This window comes from Brassica oleracea, chromosome C5, assembly GCF_000695525.1.
Source record: "Brassica oleracea var. oleracea cultivar TO1000 chromosome C5, BOL, whole genome shotgun sequence".
NCBI lineage: Eukaryota > Viridiplantae > Streptophyta > Magnoliopsida > Brassicales > Brassicaceae > Brassica > Brassica oleracea.
The window spans coordinates 38786752-38810846 of NC_027752.1; the positions used below are offsets into that span (position 1 = coordinate 38786752).

The 24095-nt window shown below is 35.1% G+C and overlaps 5 protein-coding genes across 5 annotated transcripts; 1 reads left to right on the forward strand and 4 right to left on the reverse strand.

The window, feature by feature from the left end:
• Nucleotides 1–2892: 2892 nt before the first annotated feature.
• Nucleotides 2893–3879, reverse strand: LOC106293298 (ethylene-responsive transcription factor ERF036). Its single transcript, XM_013728958.1, has one exon. It carries the CDS (start codon nt 3828–3830, stop codon nt 3108–3110), a length of 723 nt encoding a protein of 240 aa, XP_013584412.1. The 5' UTR covers nt 3831–3879; the 3' UTR covers nt 2893–3107.
• Nucleotides 3880–5840: 1961 nt separating this feature from the next.
• Nucleotides 5841–9398, reverse strand: LOC106295288 (VHS domain-containing protein At3g16270). Its single transcript, XM_013731148.1, has 6 exons — nt 9303–9398; nt 8891–9204; nt 7664–8404; nt 7358–7513; nt 6323–7264; nt 5841–6212 (listed from the first exon to the last, which is right to left on the reverse strand). The coding sequence occupies exons 2-6, from the start codon at nt 9095–9097 to the stop codon at nt 6171–6173; spliced, it is 2088 nt and encodes a 695-aa protein (XP_013586602.1). The 5' UTR covers nt 9098–9204; nt 9303–9398; the 3' UTR covers nt 5841–6170.
• A 304-nt stretch (nt 9399–9702) lies between these two features.
• On the reverse strand, nt 9703–14288 carry LOC106295727 (zinc phosphodiesterase ELAC protein 2). Its single transcript, XM_013731698.1, has 10 exons — nt 13864–14288; nt 13692–13781; nt 13571–13615; nt 13425–13479; nt 13296–13339; nt 12607–13223; nt 12369–12513; nt 11862–11912; nt 10762–11757; nt 9703–10202 (listed from the first exon to the last, which is right to left on the reverse strand). Exons 1-10 carry the CDS (start codon nt 14221–14223, stop codon nt 9846–9848), a joined length of 2760 nt encoding a protein of 919 aa, XP_013587152.1. The 5' UTR covers nt 14224–14288; the 3' UTR covers nt 9703–9845.
• Nucleotides 14289–19220: 4932 nt separating this feature from the next.
• LOC106295682 (photosynthetic NDH subunit of subcomplex B 3, chloroplastic) lies at nt 19221–21060 on the forward strand. Its single transcript, XM_013731652.1, has 6 exons — nt 19221–19575; nt 19770–19880; nt 19964–20020; nt 20421–20483; nt 20616–20678; nt 20776–21060. Exons 1-6 carry the CDS (start codon nt 19345–19347, stop codon nt 20872–20874), a joined length of 624 nt encoding a protein of 207 aa, XP_013587106.1. The 5' UTR covers nt 19221–19344; the 3' UTR covers nt 20875–21060.
• LOC106295681 (aquaporin TIP2-1) lies at nt 20984–22816 on the reverse strand. The gene is made up of 3 exons (XM_013731651.1): nt 22590–22816; nt 22248–22498; nt 20984–21503 (listed from the first exon to the last, which is right to left on the reverse strand). Exons 1-3 carry the CDS (start codon nt 22795–22797, stop codon nt 21135–21137), a joined length of 828 nt encoding a protein of 275 aa, XP_013587105.1. The 5' UTR covers nt 22798–22816; the 3' UTR covers nt 20984–21134.
• Between the last annotated feature and the right edge of the window lie 1279 nt (nt 22817–24095).

The following is a 24095-nucleotide window of genomic DNA, read 5'->3' on the forward strand; positions in this document are numbered from 1 at the left end:
AAAACGCTCAGATCTATTATGAAAGGGAGACTTCGTCAGAAGACTTTAAAAAATTCCAGACGACTTCGAAGAAGTCCAGACGACTTCCAGGAAGTCCAGACGACTTCGAGAAAGTCTAGACGACTGAAATGGAAGTCGTCTGGAAGACTTCCTGGAAGTCGTCTGGAAGACTTCCTGGAAGTCGTCTAGTGCATTATATTTTAGACGACTAACAGGTATGTCGTCTCTGAAGTCTTCCAGATCTGAAAAACCTGCATATCAAATCTAGATCTGCATATCCAAAAACGTTCAAATGGCTTAAAAACAGAAAAAATGAGTGAAAGATAGATAAATCTACATTTATAGAACACACAAAAATACATATCTAAAATTAATAGATCTATCTCTAAATGAGTGGAAGATGAGTACCATCTGATTAAAAACTTGCAAAAAAATAGATTAATAAGAAAGACATGAGACAAAACTTAAAAATTCATATAAAGTTTGGTGTTTTCAAGTCAAAGAGATTAGAGAAAGTTTGAAATTTTTTAGAATGATGAACATTACATTTTTGTTGCAGCCATTTGAGAGGAAGAGAGAGAATGTGTAAATTTTTCTTTATATAGGGAGACAAAAAATCCAATTAGGTTAAATATTTTTAATTCAGACGACTTCCTAGACAACTTACTTGTAAGTCGTCCAGAAGACTTTAATATTTTTAGCGGGAAATTAAAATATTTTTAGCGGGAAACTAAAATAGAAGACTTCCCAGACGACTTACAAGTAAGTCGTCTGGTTTAAATTATTTAAGCGGGAAAATAAGTTTAAAAAAAAAATATGCGGGAATATTTGGACGACTTACATGTAAGTTGTCTGTTTTAATTTCTTTACCAGACGACTGAAATGTAAGTCGTCTAGACCCTAAACATAACTCATAAACTTAATTAACTAACTAAACACTTCATAAAATCAAATTAAACTTCAAAAGTGTTTACTATATACAAAAATAAACACGTATAGATAAAAATTTAATTTTTCAAAAAAACATTCAAGCTTTCCAAAATCTAACCCTAAGAATACATACAATACTACAACATATGTTGCCAAACCCTAGACCAAAGAATACCATGATTCACTACCTACACTCATCTATGTTGAAAACAATACAATTTTGTTATATTTTAATTTATATCACTTAAAATTGTTTATAATTACATGATTTTAATTTTTCGTTTATCAAAATATTTTTTAAAAATTTAAAAAATTATTTTTAAGATCAGCTATACCAGAAGACTTACTTTGAAGTCGTCCAGACGACTTCCAACATCTCAGACGACTCAGACGACTTACTGGTGCTATATTCGTAAAAATGGTTTTTGTTTTTTTGTTTGGTCACAAGGGGCTGAGCTGTAATTTTATAAGGCTTTTAGGTTAGTTTTGCATTTGATTCAAGTTTGGATATATGTTTTGGGTTAAAATCAAATTGTGGGTTAATTTTGGCAAATTTTCCTAAAATCTATCTAAGATTATAATTTCAAATATATGCGTGCATATTCTTAAATATAATTTTTATGTTTAACTAAATCAAATTTATACTAAAATATTGATAAAAGAAAATTTACAATATTAATTAAATTTTATTTAAAAATATAATTTATATTTATCTGTCAAAAAATATTTTAAATTTTTTTAGACACTATATCAATGATTCGTTACACTAGATTTCAGTAGTAATTAAGCACTAGACAACTAAACATAATTTCTAACTTTTTTATAATCTGTGTAAAATAGTTCCACACGCTTCCTACTCTTAGGTTCTTGTCTCGTATCAAGTGTCCAAAACTATTTATACAACGGTAAAAAATTATATGAACTCGTGAAAGAAATTGACAAAAACAAACAAAAGTCCACAACGGCATTATTTGACTCTCCTCCTATCTGTTCATCGCTCCCCCCACTTCCCACGCCACCACCTTCTTCTGATTATGAATTAAAATTATTTGGTTAAGCTAAAATAAACACGTTAAAATACTATATATAAAAACACTCGTGTTTAAGAAGATTGATAACACGCTAACAACTTCAAATAAAGAGATGTGAATATGGACTTTAAAATGTAATACGACCTGTTCTTTTTCTTTTCATCATGTAATACCACCTGTTCATGGAATATCCAAGTGCGTGTTTTATGTTTGAAGTATATATTATTTACTATAAACGATGAGTACTATAAACGATGAGCATGTCATTGTATTTTTTTAGAACAAAAGAATCTAGAACATAGCAGCGGCTACAGTCACTGTAAAACAAAGAAAATAATAGACTTGTGATATGAATAATAAGATGGATTATTTGGGTTGGTCGACACAAGGTATCGAAATAATATTGGGTATATATATTGGTTTATAATTATTTGATCTTTGACGAAATCGAATGATAATAAGTTATATAAAAGGTCAAAATATATTATTAGTGAAAAAGAGTGGACGGTGCACCTCATTAGAATGTTTTAGCGTGTTCTGAGATACATGCTCGTTTTAAAGATATTAGAAACATATATATTCCAACCTAAAATCTTAGAATCACCTAACTGTTTTATATAAATGTTTAGCATCGAGAATCTAATCAACAAATGACATGGTTGATAATAATCTACAATCTTTTAAATTGGAGATAATATTGTAAGCTTATGAATATATTATCTTAGAAATTGAATTCTTAAGTTTGGCATGTGAGCATTGGAGAAGACTTGACTATTGAAAGAAACAAAAAACAGCCATTGACTCTTTTAAAAACTACACAAGAACATGTTTGCTTTGTTAATTCAAGAACATGAATGCTTTGTTTTTTTTTCTTTTGATAAAAATGTTTGCTTTGTTAATTCACAAACACAAGAAGTAAGAACATTGCGTAACGATAGCTTTCATTTACCAAGTTACAATAATTGTATGATAAGTACAAATATAAATATAATTTCATTTTACAATAGTTGTTTAGTCTAGCCTTGGTACCGTATGTTACAACATATACTACCACTACAGTTCCTATACTACGTACGTATCCCTACAAATAAAAACAACACAAATGTATTTATCAATACATGAATGCAACTTACTAATTAAACCTAATTAAGGATTAATCAGTTCCGTGTGAGGAAAGCTCCATAACTCCAAGAAATCGAACTCCAAGAACTCTTCATAGAGATCCATAACCGGAGGAGGATACACCCAACAATCCAACGGCTCAGAATAATCCAGGTCAGAGTGTGACTTCACGCTCATGTCATAACTCCCCTCTTCAATGTTAGGCAACTCCACAATCTCCTCCAACCTCTCCTCCTCCTTAGACTCCGCCGCCACGTAAGAAGATTCCGGCGACGGTGGTGCTTCCTTCATCTCTGTTTTAGCAGACTCTGACAATTTTCCGTTGACCACCATGGCGGCGGCTTCCGCAGCTGCTGCTTGGATATCATGCGGCGAAGATGACGCCGGACGAGGGAGGACAGAGGCAAGCTCCGGGAAGTTGATGACGGCGGAGGAGCCTTTGATGGCGAGAGCAGCGACGTCGTGAGCACGCGCCGCCATGTCTGCGGTGGCGAATGTACCGAGCCAGATTCTAGTCTTTTTACGAGGCTGTCGGATCTCGGAGACCCATTTGCCCCAGCTTCTCATCCGTACACCTCTGTAAACAGGATGCTTAAGCTTTGAAGAAGATGAAGAAGAATCGTTGCTTCTCTTTCTTTTGTTGTTTCTCGGTGAAGTTTCGGACAAGTGGGTGCTTGTTGTTGTAGTTACATCAGATTGGTCCGAAGACGATGATGTTGGTGATGAAGAACTGTTGGATGACGTCATTTTTTTGTAGTCGTTTGAGAGAAGAGAGACTATTTTGTTTTGTGTGTTTGTGGATGTGAGAGATGTATTTATAGACTGCACATGATGATGTTCAATTCTTTTTTTCTTCTTCTTCTCGCTTTTTGTTAATTATTAGAAAAAGAATTAGCACGTTTTCTGGTATTTGGATCTGAGAATAACTAATAATATTGTAACCTTATATAAAAAAGCAAAATGATTAATATAATAATTTCATGTTGCAGAAAGAAAGATTTTTCATGTTATTTTCAAAAATAAAACCATGCGTAATTAGTTTTCTTTTTGTTATAAAGGAAAAAAAAACAATTATACACAATTAAGTTGTGTTTCAATCAGGCGGCGTTTAGGCGCTATACGGTAGCCAACCGTAATGTTTTTTTGTTATACAGTGTTTTATGCGGATTTATATAATTCGGACGAATAATAGCGTTTAGACGGACATTATGCGGTCTACGCGGACGCCTAGGCGGATTTTAAACATTAATATTCAAAAAAATAAACTATTAGTATTATTATTATTATATTTTATTAATGTTATTATTTATATTACTTTTACTTATTTTATATATTTATATGATTGTAGATATTAGTATAATTGTTGCAAAATTATTTTAAATTTATCATCTTTATATATTTAAAATGACTTTAGTTTTTATAATTTAAAACTATTTATATATGTTAAACTATATACTTATACATAAAAGTGGATTTAAAATATATTTATGTTCAGTTTTTTCAAAATAATGTATATATATTAATCTTATACTTATATTTCGTGTAAAAATATATATTCGTATATACCTCGTTTAGACGTCCGTTTATACGATTAGGCGCTATACAGTGATTTAAAGCGTTGAACGCCTAGCGCGTTGAACACTGGTTTCAATAATACATAACTGAATCAATGGTGACTGATTAGTGGGTCTTATATCTCGAACTGTTCTTGTTTATTTAGACAATTCTTTTTCTTTTTGTCAGCAAGTGGACTAGTATTGCTTATCTAGTTCTTGTTTCTAAGGTTTTACTCCATTAATTTTGGTGGAGATGTGACAAACAATCGAAGAAAATAAAATACCAAATTTGACTAAAGGGAACTAGGCGCTCCATTTTAAGTGACACTTAGCCTACCCATATTTAACTTACCACGAAGCTTTTTCTTGTTTAAAAAGAAACCAGAAAAATTGCAAACATTAGTAGTTACATAATCTATTTAGAGATTTAATCACTCAATAACCAAACTATTTAGGAACATAAGGTTAAAAGGTTAAAGAAACAAGAGAAAAAGATTCAGAGGAGAACGTTTCCGACTTTGTAATGATCATCTAAAATGCTATCGTTTCCTCTTTCAGAGAGACTAGAATCTAAAGTTACTCACGTGTGTCGCTATCAATCTTCCCGTTGAGATAATTTTTATTATTCATTTTCATATATACACAAAAAGAACACACCAATATTAATTACATTTAAACTTTTGAAGACGTCAATTCATCATTTCCGTTACCCATTTGAAAAATATAAAAAAAAGTAACTTTCAACCACTTTTTCATTCTTTTCTATCTTTACCGTTGGTAGAAAAGAAAATATCATAAAAGTTGGCACTCTTATCAAAAACATCAGTTAAAGATATCTACAAATGTAACATTGTGGTCCTATTCTAAGCCCTTTCATAAACTATGTAACGTCAAAACTAAATGAAACAAACGAGGCATAACAAGCAAAGCTGACTCAAAATAGACCAAGCCTACTTTCCCCAAAAGAAAGATCTAAACGTGTTAAAAACTATACAGTTAGGAGATATTGTAATGATTAAGTTGGCCATCAACAGGAGTCAGGAATCTCAACTGAGACTAGGCTGAGTAAGAACCTGACTTGAACCAAAAAAACATATGCTTCATTACATTCATTACCGACTGTGCTCCAAGAAGTAACGGAGAATGTTAATGGAAAGGACTTTTGTTTCCTTGATTTTATTTTATTTCTTGTCTATTTCGATACACCTACAGTCTCTTCAGATATATATAGCAAACGAGAAGGCGAAACACATTTAAAATCCAACAGGTGAAAACAAAAGAAACTCTAAAACTACATGTTCATACCACAGAAACAATGACTCCAAACATAGAACAACGAAGACAAACAAAGGAGAAAAAGAAAGCAAAAAGCTTACCATATGATTCAAATCTACCAGAAAGTAAAACCTCGTCCGTCATCTCCACTTTCTCCTGAAGTCTTTTACAGCTCTCACAGATAAACGTTTTAGCCTCCTCCTCTCCGCGTTCATATCTCATTAAATAACATGTAACACCGGATATTAGCAAAGCATCAAGATATTCTCTTTGTGTCGCGGGCAGATGAAAGATGATCCTGCATCCACATGAACATATATGTTGTTACTGTATATGTAAATCAGACAAGGTGGCTGTAAAAGAAGATTTTACAGCTCTATATTGGGTGAGATTGATTGCAAAACTTACGGAGATGAAGTCAAATGCTCTGGTATCTTCTTTTTTCGGACCATTCATTGTTGAGGTTGGAGCTTGATTAGCAAAACTTGGCTGGAATATATCAGGGAATGCTGACTGACTTCCTCCGCTAGTACCCATAGGGAGAACATTTCCACTGCCCTGAGCGTTCATGTTGCCAAACTGCTGGAAGTTGGATATATTACCAAGGTACTGCTGCTGCTGAGCTAGCAAGCTTGCCATGGCAGCGTAATTCAAAGGTTGAGACGCAAAGGCTGGATTCATCATCATCCCAGGAGGGAAATTAAAGGGCATGACACCTCCAGGAACCATTGGGTTTTGAATTAACCCAGAACTTTGTGAGCCAAGAATGCCTCCAAGAGGATTTTCCGGTGTTTGGTGGCTGGTGGTGCTCGGCATTGCAAATAAATTCTCTGGAAGGGTGTTTGATGACGAGCCTTTCTGACTTGATTTGGTTTCGTCAATGGAGAAGCTTCCCATTAGATCATTTATGCTTTTAGAATCTTTGGGCTCTGCTTCAAGTGCTGTAGTTGAACCAAACATGTCAAATAGCTCAGGCACTTGATTACCACCTACAGCAGTTGGCTTTTCCCCAACAGTCATTCCAGAGAAGAGGTCATCTGCACTTTCTTTTTCTTCATTAGGATGAAATGATACATCTGCAAAAGGGTCATCATCATTTTTCTTCTCACTGCTAATCAATCCAGTGTCAGTGCTATCCCCAAACCAATCGTCATCCATCAATGGAGCTGCTGTAGTCACTGTACTACCAGTATTTATAGCATTTGGCATGTTCAATGTATCTTCTGTTGTATAATCTGAATCACCTGTATCAATCAAGTCAGGTAAATCAACAGGAGTCTCTTGCTTCACAGTATTCTCTGAGCTGCTCATAAAACCCTTTGACTGACCACCAATTAGAAGGCTCAGAACCTACACAAAGCCAGTACTTCGAGTTAAACCATCATATGAACATAATACCAAAAATGAGAGCTTTGTGAATGTTTGCAACAAGGACAATCTTACCTTGTTAGCCTTCTCCCGAAGAGAAGACTGAGGAGAATCTGCGCATCGTTGTATGACATCTGTGTTTTCACTAAAATAAGTGTGTACAATTGAAAAATTACCATCTTCCTTCTTCCTCAAAATGGCCTCAAGGACACATAAAGCTTTCATTCGAACCTATCAAACGAAATTCAAAATGTCTTAATAAGTAAACGTGGGAAGACCTTTTTAATACAACAGAAGGAACAAGCCATCGAAGGAAAATACAAATGATAGAACCAATAAAAGGGTACATTCGCATCAGACAGTTTCATATCATAAACATACCTGCCACATTGGAGACTGGAGCTTCCCCTCAAGAGCAATGCTTAAAGCGACAGTATCCATTTTCGCAGCCTCTAAGATGAATACATGAAGTGCATCCCGAGTTGGCTGCAGGCGTACACCACCAGATGTAACAACTGTTTCCAGCAGCTTTTCCTCACGGGTTTTGCTCTCAAGACGAACTGAACCCGAACTTTCACTTGCGGCCTCTCCAGAAACGTGCCCCCAAGATCCACCACTGGTGTTCTTCGACACCCCATATTTACCATCACTCCCCAGCTTAACCGGATCATATCTACCCGAGTTCTCATTTTCCAAAGTTAAAGATCTGTGGAGATTCGGACCTCTGTAGCTGCTGCTTCCACTCTCATTCTTATTAGACAAATGACCTTGGGCAAAACTACTGATTCCTTGCTTTATCGATGCACTTCCAATACCAACCACCTCACTCAGGAACGACTTATTATCATTAACCGGCACCTGATAGTTAGTATTCCCGAATCCTTCTATGCGTCTGTTGATGCTTTCCGGAGCAGCTGGCTTACTACCATTCTCTTCCGAGAATATAGCAGAGATTGTCTCCTGAGCAGTATCTCGTACAGCCTTATTAAGCGCATCCCCTTTTAAAGGATCTGGATACCCCTTGTAATGAAATAGATTGCGAACCGCCACAGAGTTCCGTTGCATCTCTCTTCTGAACTCTGAGCCAGACTTCCCCACAGCATACTTTATCAGCCTAAGAGCCTGTGTACATACAATTACAACAACCAGAATCAACATAAAGAGTTCACAGAGAGATTTAAACCAGAGCTGGACTGGAAAGCTATCAATCATATTCCCTATCAACTCTAGGCTATAACCAAACAAATAAAGAACTAAATCCTAATCTCTAAAGAGACATTAACCAGTAACCTAAATCAATCCCCATAAGCAACATTCTGAATCAAAATCTTCATGGAGACAAAGGATCTCACAAAGCATAACAATCAAACGTTTCCCAATCAACTAACATGGAGGCAGATGATATCACAAAGGAACAACATTTGAATCAGTCAACCATCGGCTTAGCCAATCAAAACAGAGAAAAAGGGATACAATTACAAACACAAGAATCAGCAAAAACAATCCTACGCTTCCCTATCAACTCTAGGCAATATAATCCTAATCTCAAAGCCAGAAAACTAATGCAACACCTACAAACGATCTCCCAAAGGCAACAAACAACATTACCTTCTGCTTAACGATGGGGCTCTTGTTATCAAGACGTTTCAGAATGAAGTCGGAAAACTCCTTGACGATGGAGACGTGAGAAGAACGAAGGAGGTCGCAGAGCTCTTCCAATTTGTAAACAGGAGCCACCTTGTCTTCGTCAGACGTCACCGCATCGATCATCCGCGACCTCCAATACGATTCCACCGCTCTCCTGCTCGTGTCCATGATCGAATTCCCAAACGCACGACAATCAATCAATCAATCGAAGACTCGATCCTCACACTACCAGATCAGATCCAGAGATCGCGATCGGGAAGCTCGATTTCGCCTGCCTGCAAAACCAATTTAAACGCAGATGTAAAAGTATCCACTTTTGGATATTACGCAAATCGGAATCAGATCGAAATAAGCAGAGATCGGAGAAACTCACCGTCGGTGTGTAGAGGTGACAAAGGAAGGAAGGAAGGAATGAGTCAGTGCAGATTAAAGGTAGCGATTCACAAACTTCGAAAATTAATATGTAAAGGCTTTGCTTAGTTGTCATTGTGTAACCTTATCTGGCCTTTGGGCTTAAATGAATTATGTAAAATGGGTTGATTAAAAAACATACTACATGCTTTTATAAAAATTTATTACTTGCAACATCTATAATTTTTTTCGAAAACTGTATTTACATTCTTATACAAATTGACATTCTACTAATCTGTTTCAATAGACCACTACACCTACACCTTTTTTGACTGTTTTATGAATATATTCACGGTTGATAAATCATTTTGTTTATATTTATTAATAAATCATTTTTCTACAACTCAGCCAAGCCACTCAAATAATGAAGCTTTTCACATTCACATAATTTCTATTTATTTCTGGTACAAGAAAATTCAATAAAATCGATATATTGAGTCAAAAAATAACAGATGTAGAAAAAGAAAAGAGAGCAACACCAAAAACTAACTAAAAACAGAACATTCTAATTGCGGAAAAAGCTGGAGACTTTGTTGACACTCATCATCAAACCATCATCACTCTCTTCTTCTCCTTCATCATCTTCATCATCAACCACCACGTTTCTGAACAGGTTTTTGAAGTAAGGAACAATCTTCGGAAGCACATGTAAATCCGCCATGTTTATACTCATCATATCGAAACCAATGCATGTGTTGTGCATATGAGACTCGTCAATCACCGGAATCTTCGGATACCTCTGGCTAAAATGAGTCAGTATGATCCTGTACACTCCTGCCGATGATCCAACGTCGATTGCTTCTTTAGTCGTGCTATGGTTCTTAGCAACAGCTTCTTCTACCAACGCATCCTCAAACGTGGCCTGTAATAAATAAGAATATGAAATTTAACTAGAACGTGAATTAAGTCATGTAGGCCTGCGGTTTTGAACTGAACCGAAGTCTGCCGAACCAAAATTTTTGGTTAATCCGGTTAGTTTGGTTACAAGTTCGGTTCAATTCAGCAGGTTTATAAAAAAAACTCTGGTTTTCAGAGGAAGGAAACAAATCCGACCAGGTCATGTGAAGGATAAGACTATATCGGTAATAGCCACTTTGCTCTGTTTTCACTCTCATCAAACTTTTTCGCACGTTCTTCGAACAGTGAAAAGTAGAGTCTACGGTACATAATGTTGTCATATTGGGCTGACAAAAAAAAAAAAAAAAAAAAAAGTTGTTAACCAAATCTAGAATAGAACCGAATTAACAAAAATTTCGAACCAAACCGAAATTACGGAATTTAACCAAAATTTTTAACTGAAACAAATTCGAAACCAAAAACTTCGGTTAGTTCAGTAAAATTTTTAAAAACCGAACTACCCAAAGACGCCATGCCTAGTCATGTTTTAGAATATTTTTGGTTAATAAGGAAGCTTCACAAACCTCATGTATAAGAACAGTTGCTCCTTTTGAAGCTTCAACCATCTGAGGACAAGGCCTTGTGTCCCCTGAGTAAACCGTTTTCCAACCCGGAATCTTATCTCCGGCCATGTTCTTCCTCTCTGCTGCTTTCAAAACAACCCCAAAGGCTTGAGGGCAATGCACAACAGGAAAACTAATCAAATCCTCTAAACCCATTTCTCCTAGAACCCTTTTCAGTTTCTTCAAGTACGGTAAAGCTGAAGCATTGTCCGTTACTGGGCTACTCGGTCTTTTGTATATACTCTGCATTGGACTTCCTTTACTAAACAAAGAACCTTCTGCACTACCGTTGCTGGTAGTTTTCTCAGGGCTGGTGGTTTCTAGAGAAGCCCAAGACGTTGAAGTGGTGTTCCTGCAATCAAGAAACTCCATATCCAAATCCTCGAGTCTTTGATACGCATCGAGAAAGTTCTTAAGCGGCCTCGGACCAACCACAATCACCGGCTCATGAGCCCCTTCTTTCAAAAGCTCACGTCTACGAGCAAGGATTCTCGCAAGTCCCGTGTGGTGATCAGCATGTATGTGAGAGATCCATATACATCTCAAGTTTCTAACCGCTTCATCAGCTCCTTCTAAACCGTATCTTCGTTTAAGCTGGCCTAAAGTGCCTTCCCCACAGTCCAAGAGAATGCTACCTCTAGAGAACAGGTCCATGTAAACCGCACTGACGTTTCTGTATCTTGAAGGTTGGGATGAACCGGTGCCTAAAAGAACTATCTCCATGTCGTCTCGTCTGATGTTTTCAAGACAGCTTGGGACAGTGCTCTCGTTCAGCCACGGCTCTTCGATCATCATCTTTTTGTTGTGTGGTCCGTTCCATAACCGCTTGACTTCTTCGGTCTTGGAGCTGATCTCAGGAATCTCTGAAAGTAACTCGTCTATTACACGCGAGGAAGTTAACTGACTAGGGATACAAGATCTGTCTAACCCGAGGTTGACATGTGGACGCAGAGTGAACTGCGCACCATAAAACAAAGTTAGAGAGAGAAAGATTAAGAGCTAAACAAACCAGTGCACGAAAACAACAGGAAAGGAACCCAAAGCATGAGAAACTTCAATACCTTGAGGAGATTTTCAGCCGAAACGTTTTCACCAAGACTTGAACCAAAGCACTGACAAGCAAAGAAAAGAACACAGCTTGATTCAAAAATATCCGAAATTATCCAAAATACTTGAAAAGTAGCTAAAATTAAATATTCAAAAATACTAAAACTCCAAAAATAGCCTAAATTTCAATTGGTTCTCCAACCAAATATCTAAACTGAACCAATATCATGTTAAATATGGATATTTATCATACACTAATCAAATTTATATGTTGTATATTATCTTTAGTTTTGGATTTTAAGGTATATTGAGATTTTTTGAATTTGTTTACTGGATATCCAACCCCCGAACCAAATATCAAAGATCTGAAGTTCTGAACTGAACCGAACCCAAACCAAACCAAAATTTATAAATACCCAAATGGGGTTTAAATTTCTAGCCCTTAAACCCCGAATAAATCTGAACGGTACCGGAATGCCCACCCCTAAAAATAATGTAGTATCAAGACAGCATTTGCCAACCTTGCTAGAAGAATCTGGATTTGTCAAGTCAGTTGCATGTTGAGGAGACCAAAATCCAGGAGCTGGAAAGAACTGTGGGCATAGATAGTTAAGTCTAGCTGTGATTCTAGAACTAGCTTTCAAGATGGGAAACTCCATATTCTTCCTGGCCAAAACACCAAAACAAACTATCAGACAAATAAAAAATCAAAAACTTTTGATAATTAAAAAAAAAAACAATTAACTGAGGAAGACTCACGTTTCATGTCCCGCGAGAATGTGCTGAGCAGAATGGAATCTCTTCATCCAGCTCTGGTAAGTCGCACTATTCGTCACAGAAGCTGGACTCAAATGTATAATACAATTAACAAACTTATTCCCATCTGTTGAATAATAACGGTTCATAGATGGAGTAGATAGCAGTTCCTCGGCGTGTGACTCTGTTGGACAGTCCACAAGCAAAACAACAGGACCAGGAACCGAAGGTCCCATCACATCACTCGGATGAACCGTGATATCTTTGAAATCTGACTTCACCGACTGTCCAGACTGGAGTTTACCGTATTTAGGACCGGCTCTGAGCCCAAGAGCCATGGCCTTGGCCGGATCAAATTTTCCGTTGATTTCAGGTAACTCGCATACATACACAACCGACGTTTCACCAGATTTGTTTCCTGGTTCAAGGAGAATAGCGGAGATTTTCACAACTTCGTCATTAACAAGAACAAAGGGATCATCCTTGGCTTTACTCGAGCTAATCTGAGGAGTGGAGTCAGATGGGCCAAAACTTCGTGTGTGAACCATTGCTGCACGAGGGATGAATGACCTCATAGCATCAACTAAGTACTTGAGATCCGAAGGACCCCATACGTTCACCTTTTTTAACAAAAGAAACATTATAAGTTTTCAGCAATTCCATACAAAGAATCATATGAGAAGAACACTCACGGATAGTCCATCTTCACCAATACCAGCTAGAGTCAGTAGAAGACCTAAACCATTTAAAACTTAATCAATGTCTAATGATCTAGCAGTAGCAAACACAATGAAGCTGGTTCCAGGATCAAGAAGACAAACCTGGAAGTCCACCTGCTGTCTCTGAGCACACACGAGACAAAAATATATGATCCACCTGAAAAAATAAGGTTAACAAATCAATCACATTTCAAAAAAAATAAACTCATCACACAGAAAAAAAAAAAAAAAAGAGACACAAAACATACCTTTGATAACTTAATTTTATGTTCTGTACAGAAACGTTGCAAACCCTACAAATTCAATTACAATGCAAGTAAGACTACATCTACTAACAAAAGCTATAACAGTTATGATCATAACACTAACCTCTCCAGCATTAAAGATGAATCTTTGTTTGTCAAAGAAGAGTAACACAGAAGGCGATGTATCCTGTGTATCCATCCCCGTTCCAAGTATCTAAAATTTCAGACAGAGAGAGAGATCAAGTTTCAAACTTTGAACAAAAAACCACAAAAGATTGAAAGTAGAGATTAAAAACCTGGACATAGGCAATGGTGTTGGTGGGATTAAGCGTGCGAGTGTTCCTCTTGAGACTCTTCTTAGGCTTATCGATCTTATCCTTTCCCTCAGCTCTTCTCTTGTTAAACTCGAATGAATCTGAAGAAGACGACATACCTTTCCTCTGCCTACTCTCCTCCTCGAAGCTGCTCCACTTGCGTCGCGGAGGGAAGCGAGGAGAAGGGTCACCGCGACGGTAACCGGCGGCGCGAGGACGGCGAGGAGAAGAGGCGAGGATTGGGTAGAGAGAAAAGGGTCTGAGGAAGAGAGCGAAAGAAGAAGACTTTAGAGGAGAGAAGCCGAGAAGGGTTAGGTTATGATGAGGCATTGAAGTTAACATCTTCGTAAACTATCGAAGCTCCTTCTTCAGTTCCTCTTCTTCCTCAGAGTCCTTCGGAATGATATTTTTTCTCATGTGTTCTTACAAGAAAATGAAAACGTAACTTTAGCCCATGGGCTTTATATATTATTTTATGGCCCATTAAGTAATCCATTAGGGTCTCCATTGAGAGAGATCCCTTTGTCCTACTACAGATATCTTCGGCCCATATCTGTCCGCTTTTTTCACATCTTGGATTAGTAATAGTTGTTCTTTTTCTGTCCGAACAACAGTGATAGTTGTTCAAAAGAAAAGGAGATTTGTGATGGTTTATTTGTTGGGCTTATTGGCCAGATAAGCCATACATGAATATAAAATTAAGTGATTAGCCATGATTTTGACATAATTAAATGTTAGATTTTTTGCACTCAATCTAACCGGTTATACCTTTTCCAACAACAAGTTTCCAGTTGCATTGTCTAAAGTAAATAACGTGGTTGTTTTTTGTGGCTTATTAACAATCACATAACTGTACTGCTATACATCAAATGTATTTAACACATACGATGAAAGAGTATGCATTGACATTAGTGAATAATATTTGTCTGTGTAACAGAACATACGTAAACGTAATGGATATTTGATGTTATTGAAATTGCTATTCCATATAGATAAATAGCATAGTTCACGTATTACAAGCCAAAATATATGCATTGTAAGTACTTTGTAAGTACTCAATGCTTCTCGAATGATAACCTCTGGAAACATGGTTATAACAGAGTAATCCATTATATTTATATAGAAATGAACTTTTTATATTTCAAACATTACGATAATGAAGAACGGTAGCGCATTCGTTACAGATCATACAATTTCATCTCAATTAGAATAGTTTGTCCATCTCAAATAGAATAGTTTGAACATATAATTTTTCATATTCTATTTCAAATAGAATATGCATAAAAAAATCTCACACAGACAAATTGTATTGACTAAACTTTAAACTTTAAACTTTAAACCGTAAACCCAAATATAATCTCTAAACTCAAATATAATGGAATAAAATAAGTAACACAATGCATATTAGTAAAATTATAAAATGTATATAATTACATGGAAGAAGTTAATGCTGACCCTAACCATACCACCTCACCTTTTAAATACTAAACCCTAAACTCTAATCACTGAACCGTAACCCAAATATAAACCCTAAACCCACATATCAAAATCTAAAAAATACATAATATTATGTAATATTAAATTATAGAATGTAGATCATAGTATGTTTTTAACAGATACAAAAACATGTAGTGATAGTGAGAACTTGAGAAAATTACAAACTATATTTATAAACAAAATATAGCACTTTTTAGTAACCGTCAAATAGAATGGAACATGATAAAATAGAATAGTAACAAAATATATCACATTACAAAATATGAAAATACATATTGTTTTACATTTCTATTCTATATGCATAAATAAATACATTGGTTTAGATTGTAGAGATAGAGGTGATCGCCACTGCACAAGTCATGTCTCTCACCATAAGAGTCTTTAAAACTCTATTATTCGCCACAATTCTTCACTATCAACATAGAAAATTTCATCAACAATATCACAATTACTATACTATACGGACAGACATCTGTACTATTTCATTTATATACAACATCTTATGTCACCTACCAAGCCTTCGAAAATGATCTTCTCATCCACAACTTTTCCAAGAATGTAGTTAGTGGTATCTTCGTCGTTCAAATCTGAAAAATGAATCTATTAACCTTTATGTATTTTATCAATGAAAATTTACTTTGTTAGATATGTGAAAATAACCAAGGCCACGTTTTTCTTTTTACAGTCACTAATTATTAATTAAGATTATTTTTTTTTTTGCAAGTTTCACCGGTGGAATGAAAGGGTAGTATGGCAATATTATAGGAAAGACAAACGGTGTATTGATATATTAGGGAAATTGGCTATAAAGTGAATTATGTTTTTTTAACGTCATACAGCCTGATTTCCCTTATTTGTTAACGTCTTGAATATTTCCCTTCTACTATTTTACCATCTTCCTATCACCCCAGCCAAAACTGTCTCTAAGGTCTATTTGTGTTACATGTAACATCTCAATTTTTGGTATGTAATAATTATACGTAAATGTTAAAAAGAATTGAATTTATTATACATGTCACTAAAATAGATTTAATTTCAGTCATTTGTCTAACTTATTTAGAACTAGGGTTTAGCTTGCCCTACGGGCGGGTGAGCAAATAAATGAATAATATAAATATTATTTAAAGTTTAGTAAACTTTTGAATTTTTAAATTTAAAGAAGTATAAAATTTTTGTATTTGTTTTTTTATAAAAAAAATTATTATCTACTTTATTATTCCAATTAAGAGATTATATACTTTTCGGCCATTAATTTTTTTCATGAAAATGATTTTATAAAAAAAAATTGAAAAAAGTTTTTTTAAAAAAAATTGTGTAAATGCTTTTCTAATTTTTCTAATAAGATTTTTTTAAAACACACACACAATTGTGGCCGATTGTGTTAACTTATATTATTTTTCTTTTTTTATGTGTGTGTTTTACCTTTTTATTTTATATAATTTCTACCAAGATGTTTATTTATATGATGTGAAAAGTAATAGCCGATTCATTGTAATAAAAATATTTTAAGTTAGGTATGCACATAAAAATCAAATACTTACTGATTATCACTATTTTAGTATATAGTATATATATTGTCATATTTGAAGATCAATAAACCATGTTAACTGGAAAAAAAAAAACTATTTAAGATTTTCAAAATAAGTGTTACAATCTTTTTCATACAAATATGTTTACAATGATTGTATCAGTACATAGTGCTTCTTTTTGATGGTGGAACGAATTATATATGCTGCTTGTTATATATCCATCCTGCTTAACCACACATGTTATTTGAATTGCTTTATTGAAATTGTCGGTAAAGGCTGTGAAATAATTTTACTTATATTATTCCTTCACATTTTGGTTAAATACACTATAATTTAGTTAGCTGTTTGTTTCAGTCAACCTATATTATCGGTTGTTTGTAGAACAATCTGGCTTTTCGTCGACGCCAAAGCATAATTGAAAGTCCTTAGGCGTTTATGGTATCTGACAGTTCATGTCAGAAAAGCTAAGGCCATCCGCATTGAGGGTTTTAAATCCAGGTTCACACGATTCCCAAAACAAAAAGGTGAATTCAGGGTCTTGCAGGTTCACGCGTAAAGGACGGGTTCACAACTATTTCGTGGACCACACGACGCGTGGCGGTCCGCGATTGGTTTGGCTTTTTACTTTTTTTTTAAAAAAAAAAAAAAATCAAACGAAAAAAAAATAATAATAAAAATTAAATTAGTTAACCCCTCCTAAGTTTCACTAATGCAGATGCCCTAATGAGCATCTAGGTGTTATCTCTTTTTTTATTCTTTAAACCATAAGCGAAAGAAGTGAAATTGATTTAAATATCTTCTCTTGACTTTTGGGGTTACAGGTGTATGGTAGAGAGAAGTACAAAAACCTTTTGGTTGAAGTATTAGTAAAGATTAATAATATATCAAACTGACATATTAGATATGTTACACTCATAGATGAATCTACTGAAGTACTTAAGAAAGCCGAAAGAAAATACAGAGGACACATGTTTTTGTCGTCGAAGACCCGAAAACTACTTTCTACAATCCAGCGTGCAGATGTAACTTACAGGTACTTGAAAAAGAATTATGATCAACCAACTAACTCTTCTGGTGGATGATACATTTTGTAATATTTATTTTTGTACCATCATCATGTAAATATTAAAAATTGGATTCTCTATTCTTGTGTGTGATGTTGTTATATTGTTTGAAAGCGCATTCGAATCCTGAGCCTGCAACAGATGGTTGCTGCTGCTATCAAAGCTCGATTGGTTTATAAAGCAGAAAGTGGTGGAGAACAATTTGGCGGAAATTAAGAACCAAAAGTTAATATTCATCTACAGTAATGCATGGACAATGAACTCTAAATGCATGTCCAGATGCTCAAGTTCCTACTATTGGCACTGTATCACAGGTACCAATCGTTTGTTACATTTTAATTCATGAAAATATCACTTAATAAAACTTTCTCCGTCGTCAAGCATCAAAATTTTAACTTAAAAAAATATTGAGCCAGCTCTCTTAATTTCAGTTAAAACAACAACATGAGAAGCCAGTTTCACCTTCCCTCACTTACTATATATTGCCATAATCCTTATTCATCCATAAAATCGTTAAGAACTTATATAGAAGCCGAGAAGGTGTTGGGGGGAAGGATGAGAAAGTGTTGGATTTGATTGTTTAAATGTCATCATTAACATCAAATTATTAATCGCCGGATTATGGAAGATTAGCTTTAAATCTACAGTTACAAAAACGCATCGGTGCTTGAAAACTGGAGACGACAGACCCGAAGAAATACTCAAAAAATGCTAATTGTAGATGGACCTGTTATCCTAATTCTTATGACTTTTATGTAATATTTCTCAGATAACAAATCTTGGCTCATTCAACATAAAAACATTAAGTGATTAATTAAGAGTTGTCACATTGCATGATTTGCCTCTATAGAGAGATAAAACCCAACTTTATAGTAATAGATTAGACATATTTGAGTTGGATTAGATAAAGAATGAGGGATCTATCAAGAAACTGTATTCATTACCGTACGAGTTAAAAAAATACAAACAACACAAAAAGATTATGAAGTAATTACAGGGTAAATAAACAAGTTTTCGATTCTCTAAACACTAATACATGGATGAAGTCCACACTCCACAGACGAATAGACGGACGTGGAAAACTCATTAACTGAGAGTACGTAGTTGGATGCGTTATAGAATATTCCTCTTTTATCACATTCCTATCACCCCAGCCAAAACTATCTCAAAGGTTTTTTTCAACCATTTATCATTTCTCGTTTACATTTATTCTTTATCATTTACCATTTGCAATCGCGTTTGGATAAGAGATAGAGGAGGCACCACACACTTCCACAGAAACCTCAAGAAGTGATATAAAACATTATCCCAATTAAAAGACCCAACCCTTTTTGGTTCCGTTTGACTTTTTTGTTTGTTAAGAGAGCAAGATTATGGGAAGTGTACAGTTGAATGGTTCAGGCTTAGTAGCTTCTCTATCTCCAACTCATATCTTTAGCCACAAAACCAAACTTATTAACGCAAAGTCATCCTTTTTACGCTCAAAACACAAAGCCACCAGAGCCAAAACCATCCGAGCCATAAGCACCGCACCAGCGAGCCAGCCTCCAGTCGCAGCTGAGCCTGATGACGAACCTCCTGCTGTCGATTTTGCGTTCGTCCATGTAAGTAGTGATCTTAACTCAACGGTTATTTATACTCTTCTTAGTTATTATCGTTCACAAGGATAAGTAAAGTGATTAGAGAAATTAGTAGATTTTAATGTTGTTATACTGAAAAAAATATATTTAAAGCGAAACTTTGAACGGTTTTTTAATTAACAGAAAAATACTTAATATGTGGATGATTTATTTGTTAGTCGGTGTTGTTACCGGACGGGACACCGGATGTGCATTGGAGAAGAGCGTGCGGTGGACAGAAACTTAGAGACATAATGTTGGACACTAACATCGAACTCTATGGTCCTTACGTATGATTTCTAACTCGGTTTGATAATTTCTCTTAATCAAAATAATTTGGAGTATCATTTTAATGTGTCATTTAACTTGGCAGAGTAAGCCCTTGTCAAACTGCGCAGGAGTAGGAACTTGCGCCACTTGCATGGTCGAGGTATGCATATATCTTACTCCCTCTGTTTTTGTTTATACGACGTTGTAGACATTTGCACACAATTTAAAGCACTCAATACAATACCTTTTCTATCCTCGACATTAATTAATTATCATGTCATGTAAAACACGTAGTAGAATAAATACAGGGTAAGAATAGTCATTTGACACTATATTCTGCATTGTTTTTGGAAAAACGTCAATTATATCGAAACAAGAAAATGATTCCAAAACGACAATTATAAAAAAACGGAAAACGGAAGGAGTATGTAATAGTAGTAACTTCTTAATAAATAATCAACAAAACTTATTAAGATTTTGATTTCTTCAATAAGCTTAACTAATAATTCAAGTGATGGTTTTTCAGATAACGTAATTTATTACCTGATCATTTTTGACAGATTGTAAATGGAAAGGAGCTTCTAAATCCACGAACTGACATTGAGAAGGAGAAACTCAAAAGGGTATATATTCTAATTTTAAACTACTATAATTTTTTTTTTTTTGAAACACAAACTACTAGAATTTAATAACCATGTATGATGTATCATTTGTTTATAGTATTATATTAAGATTAAAAAGTGATTTTGTCACAGAAACCAAAAAACTGGAGACTAGCTTGTCAAACCAACGTTGGAAACCCAGACTCAACGGGATTGGTATTATAAATAGAAAAAATAACCATCTCTTTATCTAGTAGTAATCTCTAGTGTAACGAACATGTGACTAATTTATAATTCAAAACTTACTGAATAGGTTGTCATCCAACAGTTGCCAGAGTGGAAAGCTCATGAATGGAACATCCCTAGGAATCTGCCTATTGATGATCCCGAAACTTCTACGGGAAATGATTAATTTGTAAATTATTTGTTATACTATATCATGAAAATGTAACAAACGATTTTTTTATATATGTTGATAACTAGCCATACAACTACCTATTATTAATAGATAAAATGATTCATTATCAACCAAAGTAGCCTTCCATTAAATGATATTCATACATGAATTGGATACAAGTTACAGTGAAGCCGGACCAAACTCCAAACAGAGAAACAGATCGATCGAGACACAAAGAAACAAAACACATAATGTGAACCGTCACATTTTATTGCTTAGAAGTCAGAAGCAAGAGGAACATGTTCGGAAGTCATGAAGACATTTCCGTAGGTAATTCCAGCGAGTCCACCACCAATGAGTGGTCCAACCCAGTAGACCCAGTGACCAGAGAAGTCTCCTGCTGCAACAGCGGGTCCAAAGGAACGTGCTGGGTTCATGGATCCACCGGAGAATGGACCAGCAGCGAGGATGTTGGCACCGACGATTAGACCAATGGCCAGAGGAGCGATGGTTCCAAGAGAACCTTTCTTGGGATCAGCGGCGGTGGCGTAGACGGTGTAGACCAAAGCGAAGGTGATGATGATCTCCATCACTACTCCTTCTATCGCTCCTACTCCAGCAGCAACGCTGTGGGTTGGAACTGCCTGCATTTTACCATAGTTTAATCGTTTGTTTTATTAGTTTCTATTAATTAAACAGCGACAATAATTGTATACTAATGGAAAGGAAACCTAAGAAAACTCTAATAATGTTCATTTGAATTAGACAAAAATTTACAATATTAATATATAACTTTTTTTTTTTTTAACCAGGATGGGTTCGGGCCTTTGGCCTTAATCCCCCTAGGTCCGGAACCAGCCTTTGTCTGTACCTGTTACGGCCCTGGATACTCCTCCCCGTCCGAGACTCGAACTCGTGACTTCTCAGACAAATGTCTAAAGTGTTACCAGTTGAGCTAGCTCGTCCGTGTTAAATTAATATATAATTTCAACTTTAAACAAATCACATGTCTATTATACAGTTAACATAAACGATACAAATGGACAAACGAAAAGTATTAAATTATAATATGAAGTTTTTTTTGGTTGACCTTGTTAACTATATATTGTCATTAAGTTGTAACCTAATTTATAAGATTGAGATTGTCTTCCAAGAACCTAGACTATGTTATTATTATTTTGTAAACAAAAAAAATGTTCTGTTTTGTAGAATAACAAAGCTACAATGACATAAATTCGTTGTTTCTAAAAAGTTTGTTTTTATAGAAATCATTAGTAGAGATTTAATTGACGCATGTCTTCTTCAGTTAAATTTGACTTGTGGAAACAAAAACAAATGTGATTATATTATGCTAGTAAAGTAGTAAGGACATTGTGATGAGGACATACCAAACCACCGGTGACGTATTTGAGAAGGAAGCAAGCGGCGGTAGAGCCGAGAAGCTGAGCCACCCAGTAGAAAACTCCGGTGATTAGTGTGATTTGACCACCGACAGCAAGGCCAAAAGTGACGGCTGGGTTCACATGGCCACCGGAGATGTTGGCTCCGATTGCAACCGCCACGAAGAGGGCGAAACCATGACACACCGCGATGGCGACAAGCCCCGGGGTATCAAGAGCCGCATCTGACGTCAGCTTCGCTGTATACATAAATGTGACACATTCATTAAGTATAATGGACCAACTGTTACAGATTATGAAAGATCATTTAGAGTATGCTTAGTTAAGAACCGTAAGCAATGGCGGAACCAACACCAGCGAAAACAAAGAGCAAAGTGGAGATGAACTCAGCCAGGTAAGCTCTTAGAGAAGCCAAGCTGAAAGAATCACCAAAAGAACCAAAGGCAACTCCAGCCATTGTTTTAGATGAAAACTGAAGAAGAGGAAGTGTTTGAAGTTTTTTTTTGCTTAATGAAGAAGATGATAAGGCTTTTTGCATTTATATAGGCGTATCGTCATATATCCATGCATAATGCATAATGTATATTTTAAAACTAATCTTTTATGAGTTTATCTTTGTGGTGGGTTGGACACAGCTTAATAAATGATTTTATGTGTGCTTCCATTTTACTCTATAGTTGCCTAAAAAGACTAAAATAATAAAATTTACCTGGAATACTCTAGAGAAGCAAATATGAATATGCATATTCACACATAAATAGTAGCTCATTTATCAGAATGCAATCATACGATATAATTCATGACCTATTAGTCTTTACAAACTTTTCATTATCTAAACTACAAAGGAACATTAGTACGACAAAAAGTGAACATTCAAGTTAAAATGAAAGTAGGGTAATCAATCAAATTGTTTCAAGTGATGATTGGTTCATTAGTTAAAATATATAGGGAAAGTCTCAAAATACCAATTTTATGATTTAATTTACAAGATACCACCAAAATCCAAAAAAAATAGAAATATACTACAACTTTAAATTTATGATATTTAAAAAAATTCCAATGGGTTTCTAATCAGTTACTAACTCTTCCTGAAGTTTTAAAGTTCTTCTTAATTAGATTAAAAGCTTGTGTATTGTGGGAGTTTTTTAAATGTGATTATTGGAAATGAAACTTATGTCTTATCGTTTTCCGAATGAACTTTGAGCTATCTATCGTTTTTTTGTTTCATAAAAATAAAATAAAATGATAATGTTTTACATAGAGCGGCGGATGTCTCAAAAAATTAGTCAACAATTTGGATCGGATTTGTTCATTATAGTAAAAATGGCCGGTTTAAAATAGTGGCCGGTTTGAAGTGATTGAAATTAAGGTGGTGGTGGTGGACCTAAAAGACAGAGGAGCTTCAAAATTCGAAAAAGGATATAGAACATAAAGATGAGATTGGACTCGAGGGACAAGAAAACAAATGGATACGAACGACAAGTGTGAGCTGTAATCAATGTGTATGGGTGATAGATCAGCCAAAACATGATGTGGTTGCATGTGACATGCTACTCTTTTTTCCCTGTGATTTGATCAGATTTTGAAGATGTGACCCATTTATGATTATATTCTATTTCACAATGTTATCTTGGGTCCCTCACTATTTACCCATTCTATGAACATTCTCAATCATATTCATTGATTCTCCATCTTGTACATTCTTCAGACTTATTGAATCCAAAGCTAGCTAGATGTTGTCGTTTCACCAAACTTAAAGATAAAATATATCTAACGACGTTAATATTCATTAACGTCAAATTTACACATTTTGATTCTAAACTTGTCCATTTATAA

Excerpts from the sequence above, each read along its gene's own strand:
- LOC106295288 (XM_013731148.1), bottom strand. The coding sequence starts at position 9,097 with ATGGACACGAGCAGGAGAGCGGTGGAATCGTATTGGAGGTCGCGGATG. Across the intron at positions 8,405-8,890 it reads GCCCCATCGTTAAGCAGAAG|GCTCTTAGGCTGATAAAGTA; the intron begins GTAATGTTGTTT and ends GTATGTACACAG. Across the intron at positions 7,265-7,357 it reads TTCGGGAGAAGGCTAACAAG|GTTCTGAGCCTTCTAATTGG; the intron begins GTAAGATTGTCC and ends GGCTTTGTGTAG.
- LOC106295727 (XM_013731698.1), bottom strand. The coding sequence starts at position 14,223 with ATGTTAACTTCAATGCCTCATCATAACCTAACCCTTCTCGGCTTCTCT. Across the intron at positions 13,616-13,691 it reads TCATCTTTAATGCTGGAGAG|GGTTTGCAACGTTTCTGTAC; the intron begins GTTAGTGTTATG and ends TTGAATTTGTAG. Across the intron at positions 13,480-13,570 it reads ATAAAATTAAGTTATCAAAG|GTGGATCATATATTTTTGTC; the intron begins GTATGTTTTGTG and ends TTATTTTTTCAG.
- LOC106295682 (XM_013731652.1), top strand. The coding sequence starts at position 19,345 with ATGGGAAGTGTACAGTTGAATGGTTCAGGCTTAGTAGCTTCTCTATCT. Across the intron at positions 20,021-20,420 it reads GCGCCACTTGCATGGTCGAG|ATTGTAAATGGAAAGGAGCT; the intron begins GTATGCATATAT and ends CATTTTTGACAG. Across the intron at positions 20,679-20,775 it reads ACCCAGACTCAACGGGATTG|GTTGTCATCCAACAGTTGCC; the intron begins GTATTATAAATA and ends CTTACTGAATAG.
- LOC106295681 (XM_013731651.1), bottom strand. The coding sequence starts at position 22,797 with ATGCAAAAAGCCTTATCATCTTCTTCATTAAGCAAAAAAAAACTTCAA. Across the intron at positions 22,499-22,589 it reads TGGTTCCGCCATTGCTTACG|CGAAGCTGACGTCAGATGCG; the intron begins GTTCTTAACTAA and ends TTATGTATACAG. Across the intron at positions 21,504-22,247 it reads AATACGTCACCGGTGGTTTG|GCAGTTCCAACCCACAGCGT; the intron begins GTATGTCCTCAT and ends GGTAAAATGCAG.
- LOC106293298 (XM_013728958.1), bottom strand. The coding sequence starts at position 3,830 with ATGACGTCATCCAACAGTTCTTCATCACCAACATCATCGTCTTCGGAC.